Source organism: Periplaneta americana, chromosome 9 (assembly GCF_040183065.1).
Source record: "Periplaneta americana isolate PAMFEO1 chromosome 9, P.americana_PAMFEO1_priV1, whole genome shotgun sequence".
Taxonomy (NCBI): Eukaryota; Metazoa; Arthropoda; class Insecta; order Blattodea; family Blattidae; genus Periplaneta; species Periplaneta americana.
Window position 1 is genome coordinate 19,273,273 of NC_091125.1, and position 19,203 is coordinate 19,292,475.

General features: G+C 35.0%; 1 protein-coding gene across 11 annotated transcripts in view; it reads left to right on the forward strand.

Annotated features, from left to right (window-relative positions):
- LOC138705813 (uncharacterized) overlaps positions 1–19,203 on the forward strand; it is a 219,674-nt gene that overhangs the window by 181,698 nt on the left and 18,773 nt on the right. For 10 of the 11 annotated variants that reach the window (XR_011333807.1, XR_011333811.1, XR_011333808.1 and 7 more), the window contains 2 exons: positions 318–480; positions 8,138–8,316. Coding sequence is in view for 2 of the 11 variants with exons in the window: in XM_069834472.1 (XP_069690573.1) it covers positions 318–480; positions 8,138–8,316 (342 nt within the window). In the remaining 9 variants the exon portion in view is untranslated. Of the gene's footprint in view, positions 1–317; positions 481–8,137; positions 8,317–19,203 lie in introns of those variants that run through there. The other variant, XR_011333818.1, reaches the window with a different exon arrangement.

Consider the following 19,203-nt stretch of genomic DNA (forward strand, 5'->3'; position numbering starts at 1 on the left):
TACTTATTTATTTATTCTGGTAAGGTTAAGGCCATCAGGCCTTCTCTTCCACTCCATCAGGACAGTGACAGTTAATTCCAGAGTTAATCCACCGTTGTGAGTGAGGGGTTAGCGAGCCTAACTCCGAACCCAGCGGGCACGGGTTCGATTCTTGGACGAATTGCCTGGGTGAAGTTTTTTCAAGGTTTTTCCCTCACCCCTATGGATGAATATCAGGTAACTTTATCAGACAATTGGAACCCCACTCAACTACGCCACTTCCTTTTCTCCCCTATAATCCTTTCATTCATCATTCCGTTACTTCTTCTGGTTTTCAGATCGCTCTACAGGCGGCCCTCCGAAGCTCCTGGCTCTCTCGACTGGGCTCTGTGGATTGTATTCAAGTGATGATGCAACGCAACCTGGGGCAAACCACCTCTGTGGAGGACTTCCACCTCGGACCGTTAAGGGAGCATTGGAGGGGTTGCCGGAGCAGGAGTGGTACATGGACTTTGTTGGCTGTAGGGACCAGTTGTTAAGGGGGTCAAGTGGTTAAGTCAGTGCACGTAGGGGATCGATCGGTGGGCAACTCATCCCAAATAGGGGTGTACAATATACCTCAGGTCGTAGTGTGTGGGATGTTCCCTCCCTCCTAACAAGAAAAAAAAATTCCAGAGTTATCACTCATAGGTACCGCCTGAGGAAAAAGACGTAGTTCTACGTGGACAGTGAATACAAAAGAGAACAAGATGGCATACACTCATTCGTTCATAGGGTTCTGCCGGGACCTTCGCTATAAGTTCTTTATCAGGACTGGATAGTAGAATCGTGACGTCATACAAACGGGACATGCTCTGCATGCCATTTCTCTTGGGTATATTTAATAGTGGTGCTTGGCATTATTTACTCTAGTTAATAGTAAATTATATTAACAAGACAGTAATCAGCATAACTATTATTTTATCTACTACTACTACTACGGTTGTTAAACGAGCATTGATTGACTTCTTTTCCTATTGCGGATATATGCATGTTCAGCAGTCTTACATGTACCAACATAACTTATGAGACATTACAAACGTTTCACGCTAGTTTGCAATGTTCCAGCGGCATAGAAATTCGGCCATTTTCATACCTTAGGGAAGTGTATAGTGGTAAGAAAATGGAGTGTTATGACAGGCTAGGTTAGTTTAGACTTTTATTAAGTCTTACGTACTTATCTGTGACAGGTTAGGTTACGGTAGTTTAGGGTTTTGTTATGCCTTGTATAGGCAAATCTGTGTTAGGTTAGTTTAGAATTTTAGTGACAGGTTAGGTTAGGTTAGTTTAGGCTTTTATTATGCTTTGCATATACGAAACTGTGACAAGTTAGCTTAGGATAGTTTAGGCTTTTGTTATCCCTTGTATAGGCGAATCTGTGAAAAGTTAGGTTAGGTTAGATTAGTTTAGAATTTTAGTGACGGATTAGGTTAGGTTAGTTTAGGCTTTTATTATGCTTTGCATATACGAAACTGTAACAGTTTAGGTTAGGATAGTTTAGGCTTTCGTTATGCCTTGTATAGGCGAATCTGTGACAAGTTAGGTTAGGTTAGATTAGATTAGTTTAGGATTTTAGTGACAGGTTAGGTTAGGTTAGTTTAGGCTTTTAATATCGTCAAGATAAAGGTGAAAGCGATTGAGTGTGGTGCTCTTGAACAGGTAGTGATTTTGTTTTCTTTGTTGGCAGTTCAATTCAGTCGATGTCTATTCCAAATTTGGCGGAAGTCATTTAAAGCTCGTTTCTTACTACTGTTAGTACAGAAAAACGACAGTTAATAAAGCAGAAAATTGACAGGAATGCGCAGTTCTCTGAAGAAGTAGAAGCAGTATAGTTATTCATGAGATGTCATTTAAATACACACTATTATTGGTACCTGTTTTTTTATGAAACTCTGCAATTTTCTTCTTGTTCCTGAAGCACTGGCAATACTATCTTGTTTCATTTTAGAACATTAGCCAATGTAGTTGTGGCTCTAGAAACTAGCATACTTGTGAAATGTTCGCAATCACACACTGTAAAGTCACCACTATTACCAACACTTTCACATTGTTCACGTATTAATGTTTTCAAGAGACGCCTTTGATTTGTTGCATTAATGAAGTCGCTCTCATATTTGTCCGAAATTAAACACTGGAACACATTATATGCAAGTACAGTCACATTTGTTACGAATTGTGTGCGCCACATAAGTACTCCTCGGTCTATTATTCTTAAATAATTATTCAATTATACTGTATCACTGGAATATTCCAATGTCTGATCACAGTATAAACTTGTCAACATCTAACACACTTTACTACTACACTTACACACTTGGCAACATAACCTGCAATGTAGTAGGCCTATATCAGCGCCATCATATTATTTTCTTCTAACTCAACATCCTCACAAACAAAAATAACATCTTCACAACCACATTCCATAACAGCATCTAAATCTCCCCTGTAGTTACAATCATCTCCACTCCCATTTTAAGGGAATTTTAAAAGTAGACGTTAGTTGTCCATTACATAATTTCTCTAGCACAGCGTTTCTCAAACTTTTTTGAAGTGAGGACCATCTTTTTACGTTACTTGTGATTGGGTACAAAAAATATAATTAGAAAAGTATTGTAATTTGAATTTTTGGATCTGATTCGCCCGGATTTTAAAATAGGCAGAGTCTAAAATTTCTTATATCGTCATCTGGAAAAACAGAAATAAAAAGAATTAATGCAGAAACATGCCCGATTTCCAACAAGTAAATATGCAATTTGGCACGTTCTATTATTGGTATACGATGTACAATACGTGACCATTTCAGTGTGCAGACTGGGTGTCGGCAAAACTATTAAGAAAGTCATAAATACATGAAAAGATTGGTACTTTGATCCTCTGTTATAAATTTGGGTGGTCCCTGGCTGGGTTACAGACGCGGGATGTGTGGGGAAAAGATGGCGAGATACCACGTTCATAGTGCTTTACATCCCTCTTTTGTTGCTGAGAGTAGAGTGGGAATTCGGTAGACGAGTAGGGTAATAAATTTCATAAAATGTCAGTACTGGGAGAAAAAGTGAAAGGCGATTGCCATGGTTCATTTCCAAACTCTGAGATTTTCAGCTGTAGTGTGATACGCAATTCGTTTGAATTTTATTTTTTCTTCTGTCTTTTTTGAAGAACCAAAAGACCACAGGTGGTCCTCGGACCATAGTTTGAGAAATAAATAATTAAATAAATGAAAAAATAATTAAATAATAAATAAATAGTTTGAGAAATAAATAATTAAATATATGAAAAAGACCCAACCCACTTTATTAATAACTATAAAATATTTGATTTTTAATCATAATATTATTATCTTACGCAAGTTTTGTAGTTTATATATTAACAGCATGGCATTAACTATATTAATAATTAATTTCTAATGGTAATGATGTCATCAAACCACCTCAAATTTTGTAGATTTTAATATCCAATACACAGCTGTACTCAGAAAATTACACACCGGAGAATCAGACCTGTAAATTATTTTTAGTAAGTCTTGAAGCTTTTAATAACCAATTGAATTTCAACTCTAATATGTCAGCAATCCTGCAGATCATGGCCTTCGTGTAATAGCTTGTAGTTTATTGTAGTGTGTGTTTTGTTTTATTTTGAAATGCAATTAGTTCTCAAAACTGACGAAAGATGGATTTTGGAAAATAGAAAAATTATGTAGGAAAACTGACATTTCGCTGAAGACTTTGGGTTCCAAGCTTCAAAATGAGGGGTCATTTATTAAAATCCATTCAGCCATTGTCCCGTAGTTTCCATTACCAGTTCAAATTATATATATAGATAGCATAGTTTAGTAAACATAATGTAAATAATTTATATTGTAAATATTAGTGTAATTGTTAAAGTGGTCCATGTTTTGTTCTGCCGAACTTGACCACAGTCATGTGAGCAATTAGTCAAGTACTTCGCTTGCTAGATGCACGCGCGTCAGCTACTTAAAACTCCAGTAATACTTAACATACTTAACCTTATAGCCTCGTTGGACAAAGTATGGTCCCTTGTGATAATTGTACTACATCATAACATTTTGTACTTTATGTAAGTGGGCTATACATATAATCAGAAAATGGAAGAACAGTTGAAAGAAGAGCAGTTTGGCTTCACGAAGGGAAAAGGTACGAGAGATGCAATTGGACTCCTGTGAACAATCGACGAAAGATATCTAGAGAAGAATAAAGAAGTGGTTATAGTATTTTTGGACCTAGAAAAGGCGTTTGACAGAGTGAACTGAAATCAATTTATGGGGATCCTAAAGAAAATTGACGTGGATTGGAAAGAGCGGAGGCTGTGTAGTAACCTTTATGTGAAATGAGTCAAGTCAGGATAGGAGAAGAAATGTCAGAAGGAAGCAAAATAGGAAGAGGTAAGTCAACGATGCCCTTTATCACCTACCCTGTTCAACATCTACTTGGAGGATTTAGTGAAGATCTGTTTTCAGAACATGGGAGGAGTGATAGCAGTAGGGGGAAGAAGAATAAATTGTATAAGATTTGCTGATACGGCAATGTTAGCAGAAGAGGAGATGATACTAAGGGATATGCTACTAAAGCTGAATGACAGCTGTGAGCAGTATGGAATGAATATAAATGCCAACAAGACGAAAACCATGGTCATAGGAAGAAAAATAAAGAAGGTAAACTTGCGAAATCTAAATGAGGCAATAGAGCAAGTGGACAACTTCAAATACTTGGGGTGTACTATAAGCAGTAACATGAGCTGCTGCCAAGAAGTCAAAAGGAGAATAGCAATGGCAAAGGAAGCTTTTAATAAGAAAAGGAGCATCTTCTGCGGACCTTTGGAGAAAGAACTAAGGAAGAGACTAGTGAAGTGCTTTGTGTGGAGTGTATCATTGTATTGGGCAGAAACATGGACATTAAGACGAAGTGACTAAGAGCATTTGAAACGTTTACAGTTCTTGTATTATGTATTTGCACCATTATAAATTTAATGTAATATTCAACAAATCAGACACTATGTATTACAAAAGGATCTAAAAATACATTTAAAATTGCAAGCCTCATCCAGATCTCAGATGTTCTTCAAACTGTCCTGTGTATATTGACTACACCCCAACTCTGGCTACTAGCAACAGGCATCTAAAATGAACATTGGTCAAAATACCCCTCATTTTTCATGAAAAACAAAAACTGAAGAGTACAGTGGACTATAATGGACTTATGCTCGACCATGCCGAAATGTAGTAATTATACACCTGGTAGCAGTCCTTTAATGCATGTCATTAAAGTACACCTATTCATTAAAGTTCAGGTTTTCGATTATTCTCGGATATGCAATCGAAAGATGCGGGAAACGTCACGGAGGCTGGAAATCCAATACTGTCGCAGAAGGTTGTGTTCTGTTACTATAATAATTAGCATTAATTGTAAATAATATTAAAATAAATTCAATTTGTCATCTCGTTTTTCAATTCTAAATCAGTTTCCAGGTTATACATTCTCTGCATTACATCAAGGTCAATGACATTATTGTTCGTCGGAAAAAATCAATACTTTCGCGTCTGCACACATCTCACAATTTCGAGCTATCAACAAGGTCACTTCTGATCTTCTGTCAGATACAAATAAAATGTATACTTCTGAATAATTTCAAGTTAGACGTATGGTCGAGCATAAAAAGTCGTATGAAACTTGCCTATAATGGTAATTAAGACGCAAGCGATCGTTTCATAAACAAACATACTTGCGTCTTAATTACTATCATTATAGGCTCGTTGCATAATGTACTATTATGTTGTCAGCAAACAGCTGGATACATTAAGAAGATTGATTGATTATAATATAATGAATCCAGCTTAGGTTGAACATTGCAGACATTTATAACTTTAGTTGAATTAGATTTTAGATTCTGACTCGGAATTGTTGTATATATGATGATGTCTATGACAATCCATGAAAAATACCACATCGTCACACTGTCATATTGTGCATGATTGGAATGCACGAAAATGTCGATTTAGATGCCTCAAGAGAATCTTAAAAGTTACCATAATTTAATGCAGACCTGGTGTATTCTGGTACAGAGACTCAAGCATTCTACGTCACACTCAAAGAACTTCGATATGAAGAGATGGATTCAAAACTGGCATAAGTCCAAATGACAAGTAATGAGAAAAATGACGAAAAATGGTAAAATAAATTTAACACCTTTAGATCCGTTTGAAAAAAGCATCTGCAGACACTAAGTCAAGACTTAGGAAAATGTTAAATAAACTTACACAGTTATAGCCTATATAAACTGGAAAAGGATAAATTAAAATGTGAATAAACCAAGTTAAAGTCTTAAAAAAAAAGAACTTAGGACACTTTGGAATCCACCTCTTCATATGTGCAAACCACCCCCCCCCCCCCAAGTGGCATGGCAGATGTCCAAACTGTACGCAATCTCCAGCCAAATATTCAGAAACATTTGTGCTGTCGATAGCTTGACGAATTTTGTGTCACAAATTCGTTGAAGTTATTCTGAGGTGCATGATACACTTGGTCCTTCACAAAATTCCACAGGAAAAAGTTCAGATGAGTAAGATCCAGTGAGCATGGGGACAAGTGAATGTTTCGGCTCGAATTGACTTCCTTAGGCTTCTTGCAAAGGTCATGTGAATTCTTTCCACTTTTTCCTCAAAGACCTTTCTTTTACTATGCTTTCCATGCATGGACACAATACAGCCCATTTCTCTTAATGCTTGTCCCATTTAATTATGCTCACATCTAGGTAGGAACATCTTTGTGATGCCTAAAATTAAATTCATTCCGAAATGCACATTGTCTACACTTCACAGATTTCATTTCCATCAGTGAAAGAATGCAGAACAATTTCTGTTGAGATGTTCATATCGTCATCTTTGCGCATTCTGATCATGCACATCACACCAGCACCAGAATGTGGTATTTTTCATAAATTGTCACAGATATCATCATATTTACAACAATTTCGAGTTAGAATCTTAATACAGTGAAAGTTATAAAAGGTCGTAATATTAAACCTATGAGCCAGACATGTGGTACAGTACTTATATAATGTGTTATGATCTTAAATTTTTCCATAATTTCGTAAGAGTAATATCATACAATATTGTATTAATTGTATTGTTCATGAATATAATTCTAGCTGTATTCTCTTTCATATAATAAGCATTAATATCCGTTGTAGATCACAATTCAGTCACATTTTTCTTTTCATTTTTACTGGTTCCGAAATCTTGCTATTATCATGCTATTCTTAAATTTTTTATGGACTTATGTTTTCCTGTTTTTAACTTGTTTATATTGTCGTTTCTCAGAATTATTGGGAATATTATTTTGTAGGCCCTAAAGTTTTTTAAAGTATTAATAACTTACTGTTCATGTTACCTTAAGCTTTCTCACAACCAACAAAATATGATATATGGTGATAAAAGTCGTTATTTTACAATATTGCGTATACAACTTGTGCTCTTCTTAAAGCGACACTTTTCTCTCTCTTAGATATTCTCAAATCATGTTTGAATTCATTTTGTATGATGCAGATAATTCATGACTATATTTTCTTTTACCTTGTTTATTAATGCAGTTCTTATTTTCAATTTCTATGTATCTGTTTATTTCATTCATTCGTAATTGTCTGCCCAAGGGCAGATCTATCAGTCCAAATCCAATTTTTTCCAATCTTTCTTCATTTCCTCCTACTTCTTAAACAATCTATACAATCTCTATTTCTTAATATTGATCTGCTTATTGTCGTTGTTTAGTCAACTGTCCAAAGACAGGTCTGAACCTCATAAGTGACATCATAAAGCATCACTCATGAGGCACCTAGGCCAGGAGATAATGGGGTAGGGTGGCCAGTTCCTTTCCCCCTCCATTGCATACATCGCTGACTAGTTACATATTACACTAATCAGACTTCAGATGTATACAAACAATTGATCTGCCTCTGATACATACCATCAAGTGATGTACTGCCTGATAATAGATGTACATATCAGCCAGAACTTCAATCAGAGGTAGATCTGTTTATTATTCTTCACTAATTATGGTCTTTTAAATTTTTTAATGCAAAATAAAAATTAGAACCGTTACTTCCTCAGGAGGCAACAAAACTATGTCAGCATCAGAGCGATGGAGGCGAAAGAAAGCTGGACAAGATGATGGTCAGCAGGGAAACCAGCAGCAAGTAACAGATTTGACAGAACTGGCTAATCATCTCCTTACCGAAACTGGTAACATGGATATTTACCAGGAAAGCTATGAACATATATCGAAGTTGGTAAGTTCATTTAGATAAATATCTAGAATGGCTTTCTTACATAAATTCTAGATATATACGGTCTTACTAATAAACCATATATAGTTTTTATACGAGACTTATGTAGAGTTGGGACAGAAAACATTAGCTACTAATAAATCATGCATAAGTGATGGATGTATAAGCAGCCTGTAACTATACATGGGAATTGCTTTGCAGTAGTTATATACACGAAATGCCTTGTTTAAGTGTTGTATAGAGAGAAAAAAATGTCCACCCCTCTAACAGCTGTTTCTATAGATTGTCATTTTATGATGATGGTTCCCTTGTAACCACAGAAGAACAAACCAAAGAGCACAGAAGAATTAGAATAATATTGCTGTAGCTGTACTCTTTGACCAAAATATAGTGTGGTAATCGACCAGGTCCAGTTGTACTGTCGATACTTAGCGTGGCACACTAGCGCTCACTAACCGGATGCAATAGAGAACCACAATTTTATTATTCTATCACCTTTTGTAATGAAGTAATGACGAAACTATGACGTAGCTATGTAACAGTTGTACTGTTATACATGACGTATGTAGTGATTATTAGTAAGGAATTTACATACGACTTATAAACGAGTTATTCATTGTGTAAGTATAAGACAGTTAAACGTCTGTATAAGAGTTTTTATTAGTAAGACATAAATAAAAAAGTCTGCCAGAGACAATTCTGAAATGTTATAAAGTCATGGCAATTCCAACTTTGTAATACAGCTCAGAAACATGAACTTAACATTTTGACAACTTCAAAGAATAGAAGTGCAGAAATGAGAACTCCAGAGACCTTTGGTCGGATATACAGTACTTTATATGATCATAAACGGAATGTCGACATCAGGAATGAATTTAACATAACTGCCATCACCGGTACCATATCAACATACAGAAACAACGGGTATGAACATGTATCACGGACGCCCAATAACAGGCTGCCTCAGAGGCTATTTCACTACAATCCTTTTGGGAAGAGAGACCTTGGACGATCAAAAGTGCAATGAAGAGGCCAGCTTTCGGCCAGCATCCAACATGGACCCTATTCTACAAAAGTATGGTCTAATATAGCGTTTCTCAAACTTTTCTGAAGTGGGGACCACTTTTTTAAGTCAGAACAGTTCTGCAGACCACCTTACTCTTGTTCCCTTCAAAAGCAAATTTATCATTTTTGTAGCATATTTTAATACCAGTAATTAAATTTTAAAGTAGAATTAATTAATTAAAATTAACTTATAATTCAATTAAGTTTATATTAGTATTAACTAATTAAGTTAATGTTAATAGAAGAAAATTCATTTTTTTTTTTTTTTTTTTTTTTTTTATAATTCAAGGCTATTAGAGTTTGAATAATCTTTAATTTATTAACTAAAAAAAAAAAAAAAATAAATATTGGTACTCACATTAATGAGATGGATGAGCTTGCCAATTCTTGCACAGTTCTATATTTGGACGTCTAGATATTTCATTAATGGCACGAGAATCATTGATATTAATATCTTCACACACAGCTTCTGAACTATTAACACTGCCTAAATGAACTGTATCATCACGCTCCTTTCTTTTCAAAGATTGGATCAAAGCCAGTTTTTCATTATATATAATGGGCACTATTTAACAGAGACATAGACAACTACAAGCGTGTACCACACAAGAAGGATTTCAAACAACTAACTGCTAATGAAAAAACGAATCGATAATGCACAGAATCTGTTATAAGTTACTTGTGATTGACCACAAAAAAAGATATTTAGAAAAGTATTGTAATTTGAATTTCTGGATCTGATTCGCCTGGATTTTAAAATAGGCGGAGTGTAAAATTTCTTATCTGAAAAAAACAGAAATAAAAAGAAATAACACAGAAACAAGTAAAGATGCAATTTGGCACGTTCTATTTTGGTGTACGACGTGCAGTACGTGCCCATTTCCCATTTCAATGTGCAGACTGGGTGTCGGCAAAACTATTAAGAAAGTCATAAATACATGAAAAGATTCAGTACTTTGGTCCTCTGTTATGAATTCAGGTGGTCCTTGGCTAGGTTACAGGTGCTGTGCCAAATGTGCAGGAAAAGGCGGCGAGAAATCCCGCGTTCATAGTGCTTTAAATCCCTCTTTTGTTACTGAGAGTAGAGTGGGAAGTTGGTAGACGGGTAGGGTAATAAATTTCATAAAATGTCAGTACTGGGAGAAAAAGTGAAAGGTGATTGCCATGTGTCATTTCCAAACTCTGAGATTTTCAGCTATAGTGTGATATGGAATTCGTTTGAATTTTATTTTTTCTTCTGTCTTTTTCGAAGGACCACAAGGGCAGACCTCGAGGACCACAGGTGGTCCGCGGACCATAGTTTGAGAAACGCTGCTAATACATTACAAGTGTATTGAGCTGTAACTAATAATTATTAGTCACAAAGATTTCTTGTACATTTGTATTTTATTACTCCATACTTACAACAGAAGAGTTGTAACTTTATATTCCACAATACTATACAAGAACTTTTACTAATAATAATAATGTATTAAACCATACACCATACTAATATGGTGTATAATACAATTTTGTGCTGTACATTACTATGAATCTTCATTTGCCACCTCTAACATAAGAGTGCTGAAAGCATCAAGCACACTTCTCACTTCTCCCTATCCACTTTCTAACCCACACTTTTCTTTTCCGTTTCTTATTATTTTTTTTATTTTTTCACTTTTATTAAAGGGAGTCGTCAAGCTCTATCTCACTACTTAATGTTGTTGTTATGTAATGCCGGGCTTTGGCAACGAAGCCATTAGAGTTCTTACTCTCCAATATTTCTTTGTGGTGGATCCATCAGGTAGAACTTCACAGGTTATGAGATGATCTTCAGTCATTTCTTCTTCTTTGTTGCATAGAGGGCAATTTGGATTTGTGTAAATTCCTATTTTATTCAAGTGTTTGGCCAAATAATCATGTTCTGTAAGCAGTCTGAATTTTGCTACTGCAGATTTACGTGGGATTTCTGGAATAATTTCTGTTTTTTTTATTAAATTCTCCATTTTTTATCTTTGGCTTTGGTACATAGTGCTTGGTTTTGCTTGATTTTATATTTATTTTTAATTAGTCTTTTGATGGATGTAAAAGGTAGGCTTGTATTTGTATTCTGAATTAAACTGGATCCTTTTTTGGCAAGAAAGTCAGCAGTTTCATTTCCAGCAATTCCCCAATGTGCAGGTATCCATTGCAATTGAATTCTTTTCTGTAGTTTTTGAAGTTGTTGGATCATTTTGTGACATTCTTTAATTTGGATCGACATCATTTTATATGAATTTATTGCATATAATGCTGCTTTAGAATCAGAGAGAATGACAACATTTTGAAATTTATCTATTCTGTATAGTAGGTGTTGGAGTGAGATATGAATAGCCATTATTTCCGCATCAAAATTTGTTGTATGATGTCCTGCTGGTTGATAAAATGAGAATAACGCATACATAATTCCTGATCCTGAGTTGTTATCGATAGTAGACTCTTCTGTGTAGATATGTAACCATTCTTCTGGTGGGTATCTATTGTTCACAGCTTCTAATGCCAGCGCTTTTAGTACAGGTTTGGAAGTTTCAGATTTTGTAACTGGTTCTTCTAAATCTATTTGAATGTTAATTGGTTCGAAGGTTAGAGGGTTTTCTCTGCTTAAAATGTTTTCTTTAGATTTAGGGAGATTCAATTCTGTTTTTATTTCCGTGACTTTGGACAGGAAACTTATTTGTGTTTTCAACTTGGTTGGTTGTAACAGTCTTTTTTCCCATTTTGTTGTTGTTAACCATAGCATTTTTTCATGGTGTGTTAGTGCCTGCTCCTCTAGAGTTAGACATATTGGAGGGTTCTGGGTTAGGGCTTGCATTGCCGTGATTGGGGTTGATTTTGCTGCACCAGTTATTAATCGCAGGGTCTGATTTTGGCATACTTCTAGTCGATTCAGGTTGAAATTATTTGCTGTAATTAATACCTCCGCATTGTAGAGAAGTACTGGCTTGATGAATGTTTTGTACGTGATGTTCAAAGTCTGCCGATTACTACCCCACTTGGCTCCAGCTAATTCCTTTAAAATTGGAAGTCTTTTTGTTGATTTGTTTACTACTGCTTCAATATGATTTTTCCAAGATGATTTTGAATCAAAAATTGTCCCTAAATATTTCGTTTCATATGTTTGTCTCAGGTTTGTTTTCTTGAACTGTAGATTTAGTTTTGGGATTTTTTTCTTCAGACTAAATATTTCAAACGTTGTTTTATCAGTATTTATGGTCATCAAATTGTTGTCAGTCCACTTTTCTAATAGGATCAGAGCCTTTTCCATTGAAGTTTTGGATTTGACTATTTGTGGAGAAGATGTCCACTTGACCATGTCATCTGCAAAAAGAGCTGTCTTTATTTCTGCACTTGAAACAGCTGGGGGGAGATCATTGATGTAGATGTTAAACAAGGTTGTACTCAGTACTGCACCTTGTGGGAGGCCCATTTTTATTTGTCGGAATTTGGAAGTACTGTCATTGTATTTTGTAGCACAGAAACGCTGGGAAAGGAAGTGAGTGATCCAGTTTAGCATGTTGTTTTGAATGCCTATTTTTGTGAGTTTTTCAAGTAGTTTATACCTCCATACTGAATCGTATGCTTTTTCAAAATCAATGAAAACTGATAGCGTATCTTGATTTTTGTTGAAAGATTCTTTGACATCTTGGGAGAGCTGAATTGTATTTTCTTTGGTAGATAGGTGTTGTCTGAATCCTGTTTGTGCTGCTGTTAGTATGTTATTACTTTCTAAGAACCAATTTAACCTCGCTGAAATCATACGTTCTGCTGTTGTTGCAATGACACTTGTTAAAGAAATTGGTCTGTAATTATTTATATCATCACCTGTATTGCCTTTTTTTTAGAATAGGGCTAATTATTGATTTTTTCCACTCTGTAGGTACAGTAGAAGTCCATGATATGTTACATAATTTCAGTAGTGCATTTCTTCCCTTTTGTCCAAGGTGTTTCAGAAATTCTGCATGCATTATATCAGATCCAGGAGATTTTTTATCTTTTAACTCATGGATTGCAGAATCTAGTTCTCTTATGGTGAATTCTTTGCGGAATATATCGTTTGTTTGTTCTTGACACTTCTTAAATTTTTTGAGATCTTTTTTGATCTGCCTTTGCTTCTTTTTAGCTTCAGGAGAAAGTTTATGTTGAGAGCTATAATGCTTATTAAAGGCTTCGGCAGTAGAGCTGCTGGAAGTGAACGTTTTCCCATTAAATTTGAGTGGTTCTTTCCTCGTTTCTCTTTGACATGTGATTTTATTTACATATCTGTATATTTTTTTTGCATCTTTTCTATTATCAGCTTTTTCGATAAATTCACTGAATGCATTTTTCTTGGCTACATAGATTTCTTTTTTAAACTTTGCTGCCTTTCTTTGCCATTCTTGTGTATCTATTGGGTTGTTGGACAATTCTGTTTTTTTCCTTGCTATGTCCCTTTCTTTTTTTAACTTTGATAGATCTGCATTCCAAAAGGGTTTATAGTTTTTAATTTGTCCTCTTGGAATCCAATTTTTTGCTGCTTCGAGAATTATGTTTGAGATTGTATTGTTGAGTTTATCTGTACATACTTCGTATTCAATGGAGTATAATTTTTGTTCGGTCTCTTCTGTAAATTTTGCCCAATTAGCTTTTCTAAAATTCCAAGAGTATTTTGGTTTTGGTTTGTTATTATTTTGTTTGTTCTAATGTATTATGGATGCAATAACTGCTCTATGATCTGATCCTAGGTCTTCACTGATTTCACGTGTAGTCTTATCTTGCAAATTTGATGATACTAACAGGAGGTCTGGGTTTGTACACTGACCATTATAATGTAAGTATGTAGGACAATCGTCGTTCCTGTAAATAAGTTCTAAAGTGCTTGAATTTAATAGATCTTCAATAGTTTTGCCACTAGCATTATAGTCTTTGTATCCCCATTTAGGTGAATGACCATTAAAATCGCCAATCAAAATCGTTTTTCGGTGTATATTTATTATATCCAGACAAGGGTTGTTATTAGGTGGATTGTATATTCCATATATGGTGTAATGTGAATTTCCTTTCCAGATTTCAATTTGGATAATTTCTACTTTGTCTTCTTGTTGCATTTCCTTTATAACTTTAAATTTTGATAAAATGTTTATTCTAACACCTGCAAGAATTCCACTAGCTACTTGACGTGATTTGGGGAGAATATGTTGTTGTTTTCTAATGCCAGGCATTTGACAATAAAGTCATTTGACCTCTTGCACTCCAATATTTTTCAAAGATATTATCATGACCAGTCAATGAAGCACAGATTTTGAGGTGTTCCGAATCCATTTCTTGGTTTGAGTTGCATTGAGGAGAATATATATATATATATATATATATATATATATATATATATATATATATATATATATATTGAATCCAGAAATTTGAAAGTATTTCAGTTGATCTCTTGATACATTTGCTTCTTGTATAATAAATACATCTATCCCTTTTTCTTCTATGATTGTTTGTAGTTCGGCTTTTTTGCTCTGTGTAAGTCCTCCTGCATTCCATTGGAGAATTTTAAGGATGTTCTGTAAATGACGTCCTGCAGATGTCCCCGCCCGAGATCCGAATGGGGGACTATTTTACCTCCGGAAAACTTATCTGAAGCATTTGCCATTAGGTTAATTAGCATAAGTGTAACCGTTTTTTAAGGGGATAGGCTGGTCAATTTTGTAATTTCCACATTTTTACATTTAGAATTGTGAAACTTTCACAGCATGTACTTCATATTCACACAATACCCACAATATACTAATAAATTGTTATTAACATTTAATAATTGTTGCAAAGAAAGAAAAATAACATTATGAGGATATATTAATTTTTTTAATAACTCTGGAAGTATTCTAGATAAATTCATGAATCTTTTTTTAAAGTGAAGCTGGTATCATGATCTACATTTGTGGGTATTTTTATTTTCCTAGGACGCATTTTACTACTTCAAAATGCTGCCTAAATGAATTATAATAAAAAATGTTGCACAATTATAAACAAATAATTGATTATCATCCTGATATCATTCAGATTACATTCATCATCCCCCCAAATGCAGATAATATAATGATGAACATATGCTAAAAATGTCAGCTCTTTATCTCTAATAGTTTCAGAATTATTCAATAGTGAAGTTCATAAATATAGAAAAATATGATTATTGAGAAAACTGAAGTGTTTTTTTATACAGTAACTGATTCTTTTTTAAACTTACCGATCTTCTGTTGGCCTAAAATCCTCCAGCACTGTATGTGGTACCTTCCTTTTCTGTTTTCTTTTGTTCAACTCTCAGTTTAGCTGATCTGACAATCTGCCTATACTTCTTATATTTTCAGTGGTGCGAGTCATGTACAGCTTAGTTCTTCTTTCGTCTCTTCTCCTAGCTATATCTATGGTGTTTCTACCTGGTGACAGGCCACTTTCTTTCTGTAGTCGTACAACCGTACAGTATAATCCAGAATTATATTCTGCCACTGCCTTTCGAACAGCTAATTCAATTCGGTGTCTATGAAGAAATGTAGTCTTAGGACACTTTGACCAAATTATGTTGTATATCGACTCGTTTGAATTTTGAGTTCTTCCTTCCACACATCTTCCAAGAAGAGATTCATGTGCTAGTCTACTATAGAGAGGAATAACTGCTTTTAGTACATTTTTATTGATTGGTGTATGTATACAGTCACCATGTTTTCCAGGGTTCTCACCCTTTGCAATCACCCTATTGTAAAAACACCAACTTTCTTCACCTGTTGGACACTTTATATGCCGGGGTTCATCATCTGTAGAGGAGCAGTGGTATAATGTAGCATATATATTAGACTTCATAGCCTGCACATTGCCTAGATTTTGGACTATACTACTTCTATAGTAACGCTGTAACATTTCTATAGTTTTGGATTTCAGACTACCTTTTGTCACCCCACCAAGTGTTATACCCATCTTACTACTTTCTTCAATCCAGTACCTAATCTTTTGGCAACACGGTTCACAGTGCAGACATTTATATAGCAGCTGATTTGGCGGGTAAAAAGTCATTGCACACAATTGAGTGTTACATCAAAATTTACAGAAAGAATTAGGGTATCCAGATAAAATACAAAAAAATAATTGTATTTTTCATGAAAATTCATCAAAAATTGACCAGCCTATCCCCTTAAGTGGGCACCAATTTTTTGTTTGTAATGGTGGTTACATCACCCACTCACGTAAACCCCCAGTATGACTGGAGGGCCACACCTGTCGTTGGTTAATGGGTCCATCGGACCTGGCCGGGAGGAGTTTTAGAGTCCACCGACCTTTCTCACAAGCACCACTTGTGGAACATTTCTACGCCGTGGCAGGCCAGCGTAAGAGATGAAATAGCATTTCCTCTATTTCTGATGTTGTGGTTATACCGCCAATACTCGGTCCCCAGAGCCTCATCTGTAAAAGCAGGTTGCACCACGAGCAGGTTGAGGTTGGGTTTTGGATAGGAGAGGTTTATGGAATGCACTTCACTGTCCCTTGCAACCTAGTTGTTGCTCTAATTGTTTGGGAATGAAACATCAGATTCACTAATGTTAAAACAGCAATATTAATAACCAGTTATCTCAGAACATACTAGGTATAGAAATGTGTCAATTTTACAGGATGTTTATGCATTCCTTCTGAGTACACTGATTCGTTTTGATGATAAAATATCTAATAGAAAAACAAAATTTTTTACCAACTTCTAAAATTAAAAACAAGAATTAAGGACCGTTTCTGCAAAACTTGCTAACTGAAAAAACTAAATTTTACAGAAGAAAGCAAGTTTTGGAAAAACGATCACACTTTGACACATTACAATGAAGAGAAATAATCAAATTTTACTAAGAAGCCTTTAACATCATGTAGAGGCCTGCCATCAAAATCTCAATTTTGCAGTTAGCAAGTTTTACAAAAACAGTCCTCAATTAGACATTTTATTTATTCTTAATAAACTATTACAGCAAACTCAATCAAAGGAATTCCATATCATCACACTGTTACCTGTAAAAATTTCATGCAGACAGATCTAATAGATTCTGAGAAAACGGGTCATTTATGTTGAAAAATGTAGTTTTAAGTAAATCATGCTTAAAGTAAAAATTTCTATAAAAATTTACCTATTACAGAAAAAAATGTTTTACAACCCTTCTGGTTGGTGGTCCTTGTGTTCTTCTCTATCCTGCTCACCTAATACTGCCCTCCTTCTCTTGGATCTTGCCTCTTTGGTTGTGTTTGTTACCATTATCTCATTCGCAATGTGTCCAAGTTCTCCATGTTTTTCGAGGTTATATCCTATTTGAATACCTAGATCCTTCAACGCCTGTATTCTTGCAATGTATCCATCATTAAATGTGAGTACAGCATCTAGTATACTAAGTTCCAATGTTGACATACCAACAGACACATTTTTGGAACTCAGTGCCAAACAACATTATTAAATTATTCATTAGTATTATGAGTTCTTCATCAGAATGGGCAAAATTTTGAAACACAGGCTTTATGAAGCATTAATTTTACTATAAAACAAGCCAAACCACAGCCTTCTAAGACAATTACTTCCTGAGATAATAATTTTTTTTTGTGAAAAGTGGTAAATTTTTTCTCTAAAACACAAATACACTAATATTTTTAAAAAATATGTTTAAAATAGTAAATATTAGAATATTTTAATAAACCGAACACCAAATTAAGCAGAATGAATCATACTTACTTATTGGCTTTTAAGGAACCCGAAGGTTCATTGCCGCCCTCACATAAGCCCGCCATTGGTCCTTATCCTGAGCAAGATTAATCCAGTCTTTATCATCATATCCCTCCTCCCTCAAATCCATTTTAATATCTTCCCATCTACGTCTCGGGCTTCCCAAAGGTCTTTTTCCCTCCGGCCTCCCAACTAACACTCTATATGCATTTCTGGATTTGCCCATATGTGCTACATCCCCTGCCCATCTCAAACGTCTGGATTTAATGTTCCTAATTATGTCAGGTGAAGAATACAATGCGTTAAAATGTTAATTTTTTTTCTCCTTAATTTAATAATTCTGGCCATGGCTTCAACCATTCCCACTTCTAACGTTTTTTATGACAGTATGGTCTCATTCTGAATCTCATGTAAACACTTCCCATCATGGGAGTGAACTATAGCAACTCTCATGAGAGAACTGTCACTGTGTAAAAGAGGCTTTAATCTATGTAGTGTAAAGTAGGTTCACTTTGTGTTTCTCAATGTACCCTAACTGACAACTCAAGTAGTGTTAGCTACCAGGGATTTCTCAGTTATTTGTTCTATAGACCATTTACCACAGAAATCCCATGGCAGTGGTCTTCTGGAAAATGATAGGTACAATGTAATAGATTTCCATTGATTTGTGCAATAGCCATAAGGATTATTGTGTCAATTATGAAACAATTGTGAAATGACAGCACAGGAAAAGAGAATATTCTGGTAAAACTTAATCCGACATCATCATGGTCCTTATAAATTTTACTCAGACTTGCCTGTATTGGAAAGTCTGTGCTCTAGTTGTTTGGGAATGAAACATCAGATTCATCTCATCTCCTGAAAAGAAGATTCTGAAATGTTGTACCTTTCAGCCATAATAATTCCAAGCTATAGGTGTAACTTGGTGCTTAGTATTTTTGAATAGGGATTGGATTTCTGTAACATGTCATATTTTTATAAGCTTAAGTTAAATTAAACATATTGCCCATTGTGCAACTCAAACCAAGAAATGGATTCGGAACACCTCAGAATCTGTGCTTCAGTGGCTAGTCATGATAATATCTTTG